Below are 3759 nucleotides of genomic sequence, written 5' to 3'. Positions count from 1 at the left end.
TAATGATTACCTCTGCGTATAACGAAGCCTCATGTCCCATCCTACGTTAATGATTTCCTTTTCCAATCTTAATTAAGATTGGCAAACTCAGGCTAGCTGGAATCATAAAGTGCCAACATAACAAATGAGCTGCGTGCGGTACGATGTTAAAGATGGTCTTCGTGGCAATGCCGATTAATTTTGTTTGCCGATGTTTGGTTTTTTGTGCGTTAGAGCGTTTCATCATTTGTTCCGTTTTTAAAACTTTAACCGCTGGTTTGGAACTACAAAACAGTGAAAACATGGACCACAAGGAGCCAAGGTAACGTGAAAATGCGTTGCATGCGTTGACCCGACAAGCCTCCTAACGCCCAACGTAGCCCAACCTAGCTGCCACTGAGAATGAAAGGGTCAGCGTGTGAGGATCAGAATCAGCCTTTCCGATTCTTGGTTATATTGACTCAACTCAGCATCACACACCGATACACTATAGGTATGGAGTGAGGCCAAGCGTGATAATGCGTCAAGAAAGGCGTATAAGTTCGTTTCAGGGCCTGCGGTGATAGACTTCTCCGGCACGGAGCGCCTGAAAGGTAGGCCACCCATTCACCACCCATGCTGACTTGCTGGCCTCTCACGCGGCGCCGATCCAGCATGTTTGATGTGCGAGCAGGTTTATTTCAGAAAAGCTCGACCTCAGTGACCCCTTTGGATTTCACTAATGTTTTGGTGGGCCGATCTTTGATCTCCGCGCAATTTCGGACCCGCTGTGTATTTTCAAATCATTCAAAGACATGTTCGGGAACAAAATATTCTATGTTCTTGGTTGATCAAGCAAGTCACATACAAATGCCGGATCCACAAAAACTTTGTGCTATACTGGAGCTCTAGACATCGGATCTTTTCTCAGCTCATCTAACTTTGTTCATAGGACCCATGGAACCTTGAATCTGTGTTCTGTGCCGTTCAAGCAAAGATTATTTTATTGGTGATTTATTTTTTTCTGTACCAGGAGAGTCAAAGGTTAACAAACAAGACCACATAAGTGTGAAGCATAATTTTATTTGTTGTTGACAAGAGACACAATATAGTCACACGAAATGATAACTCATCGCTTGTTTCTCCTCCCGCGTAGGTGGTTGACGCTCTGACGGGTTGTAATTCAACGGTCGCCTCCGTTGTTGCACTGCTGCGAAGGCTTGGGCTATGGACGACGCTAGCGACCACCGCCGCCGCCGCCACCGCCTCCACCACCGCCGCCTCCGCCTCCTCCGCCGCCGCCACCACCGCCGCCGCCTCCGCCGCCTCCAAGGAGTGATACATTGTCTTCCACGATGATGTTCTCAGCCCCGCGGCGTTTGCGACCGCCACCGCCGCCGCCTCCACCACCGCCGCCTCCGCCGCCACCGCCGCCGCCGCCTCCAAGGAGTGATACGTTCTCTTCCAGGATGATGTTCTCAGCATCACGACGCTTGCGACCGCCGCCTCCGCCGCCGCCGCCTCCACCTCCGCCGCCTCCGCCGCCACCACCGCCTCCAAGGAGTGATACGTTCTCTTCCAGGATGATGTTCTCAGCATCACGACGCTTGCGACCGCCGCCTCCGCCGCCTCCACCGCCGCCACCGCCGCCGCCGCCTCCAAGGAGTGATGCGTTCTCTTCCAGGATGATGTTCTCAGCATCACGACGCTTGCGGCCGCCGCCCCCGCCGCCTCCACCACCACCGCCGCCTCCGCCGCCGCCGCCTCCACCGCCTTCCAGCATGGCTGCTGGGTCGTGGGGAGCGATGTCCTCGACGGATCGACGCATTTTGGCGCCTCTGCCGTCGCCTCCCACGCCTTCCAGGTCGGAGGTGTCTGGCACTTCAAACGGGGCGGCCGAGGTGCATAGCCCCAGGGCCACTACGATGGCCAAAAGCAACTGTAAAACGCAAAGGGTTTTAATGTAACACTTTTTTTTGGGGGGGGGGGCTAAGATAAGATTGCTCCTTGCACTGAAATCCTACATGTGGTATTTACTACATTTGACTGCGGTGAGACCTGAGGTGTGGTTACCTCATTTAATTGGCGCAAAACGCCAGTAATTTGGCTGTTGCTTTATGTATCGAGTGGTTACCTCCACACTTTTCTGGGGGTCTACGGAACTGACGACACAATGGAGGGATCATCGTTTCCTGGCAAAGATTCCTATCTTAAGTGCCCGGGAATTTTTCTCTAATTTTGATCATTTGGGAAGTTCCAAGTTTCAAGTTAGGGGTTCAACTAGGAGGCTTGAGGAAGTATAAGAGAGTAAATAGACCATCACAAGCAACCCTGTTTTATTTGGTCTTTTCTCTTTAATTTAAGGTCCACTACTTTACGATCCTTGTTTTTTGTCTGGCCGTCCAACCTGATCAGACTTACGCACAAGAATGCGATCTTCTGAAAACGAACCCACGATAAAAGCGGATATATTTACTTCGATTGTCTTGTGAGACTCTAACCACAGGTTTTGGAGGGTGCTGACCGCATTGTCTGTCACGTGTAGCTGTCTAGGTTTGTGCCACACTTCGAATTCACTCACAGCGCGTTACTGACTTTCTGCTCAATTTATCCGTGCGTGTGCAAGTAATTTGTGCAACTACAATACGTACTTTTCATTTCTAAAAGATCTACTTAGCAATTATTAAACAGTGTACTTACAATTTGTTATTGTAACTCATGAGACAAAAGAAATTACTTTCTTACTTAGAACATACTAAGTATTATCCTTGCTTTAACGAATACGTACTTCATGAGAAAGGTCAGTAACGTGCTGAGAGTGAATCACAGTGCGCGGGCGGTTCACGAAGGACTTACCAGTGTCCTCGCCATGCTGGCGTGCCGGCCTCCGCCGAGGTGCCGCTCGGTGCAAGCTCGCGTCTCTGTCGACCTGCTCGCGCTCGGCCCGTGTTCAGTCTGCCTCGGGAGAGAGTCTGCAGGACTGACGACGGTCCGGCGGCGGGCACTGATTTTATATCACCAAGCCGAAAGGATGTGTCCCTGCTTGTTTTGCTGCCCGCAGCGCCGCACCAAAAGGCCCAGCTGTGCGGCCGCGGGGTCGCCGCCCCGGCCTTTCTGCTGACGTCACAAGTCACCTCCGTGTTCTGCTTTTGTCCTCATAGTTTTCAACAATGACGCAAGAAAAGTTTTTTCCGTCAAGTCCAAATGTGTGATCCCTTCGCTTTGGGTTCATCACAACCAGTTTTTCCGAAAATTCCCCGTACGTGGGCGGACTGGCTTGACCGACACATCTGGAAGAGCTCTAACGCAGCTGCTCTCTTGTCGGAGTGCGAGGCGGGAGGCTGTGGGTTCAAGTCGCACTTAAGCGGTGACCAAATTTTGGCGAGACTTAATATGTCGCCTCTGGAGTGGCGAGAAGTCTGACCTTTGGATTTTTGGTGCAGGCTTCCTAGTGCGTGCTCTGTATTCCTCTCAACGAGGCGAAAAAAGTCAACTCGTGTTACAGTTTTGACGTGAATCACCTAAGTTGGAAGCCACCAAGAACGTGACAAATTTGAGGCCCTTAAGAGACGATTACACAACAAAACTTACTGTCTTCTAAGTACACACCTACAAATGCGTTCTTGCAAGTACACACTTACAAACGCATGCTTGGCCAAGTACACACTTACAAATGCATGCTTGCAAGTACACACTTACAAACGCATGCTTGGCGCATGGAGTTATACGGTGTCAAGCATGCGTTTGTAAGTGTGTACTTGCAAGCATGCATTTGTAAGTGTGTACTTGGCCAAGCATGCG

The 3759-nt window shown here is 50.7% G+C and overlaps 1 protein-coding gene across 1 annotated transcript; it reads right to left on the bottom strand.

Annotated features, from left to right (window-relative positions):
• Positions 1–1021: 1021 nt before the first annotated feature.
• Positions 1022–2970, bottom strand: LOC117641126 (glycine-rich protein 23-like). The gene is made up of 2 exons (XM_034378240.1): positions 2815–2970; positions 1022–1897 (listed from the first exon to the last, which is right to left on the bottom strand). The coding sequence occupies exons 1-2, from the start codon at positions 2827–2829 to the stop codon at positions 1196–1198; spliced, it is 717 nt and encodes a 238-aa protein (XP_034234131.1). The 5' UTR covers positions 2830–2970; the 3' UTR covers positions 1022–1195.
• Between the last annotated feature and the right edge of the window lie 789 nt (positions 2971–3759).

The sequence above is a fragment of the Thrips palmi genome, unplaced genomic scaffold, assembly GCF_012932325.1.
Source record: "Thrips palmi isolate BJ-2018 unplaced genomic scaffold, TpBJ-2018v1 HiC_scaffold_15, whole genome shotgun sequence".
NCBI classification, from domain to species: Eukaryota; Metazoa; Arthropoda; class Insecta; order Thysanoptera; family Thripidae; genus Thrips; species Thrips palmi.
Note: the sequence above shows the minus strand (reverse complement) of the source record. Positions and strands in the feature narration are given on the sequence as shown.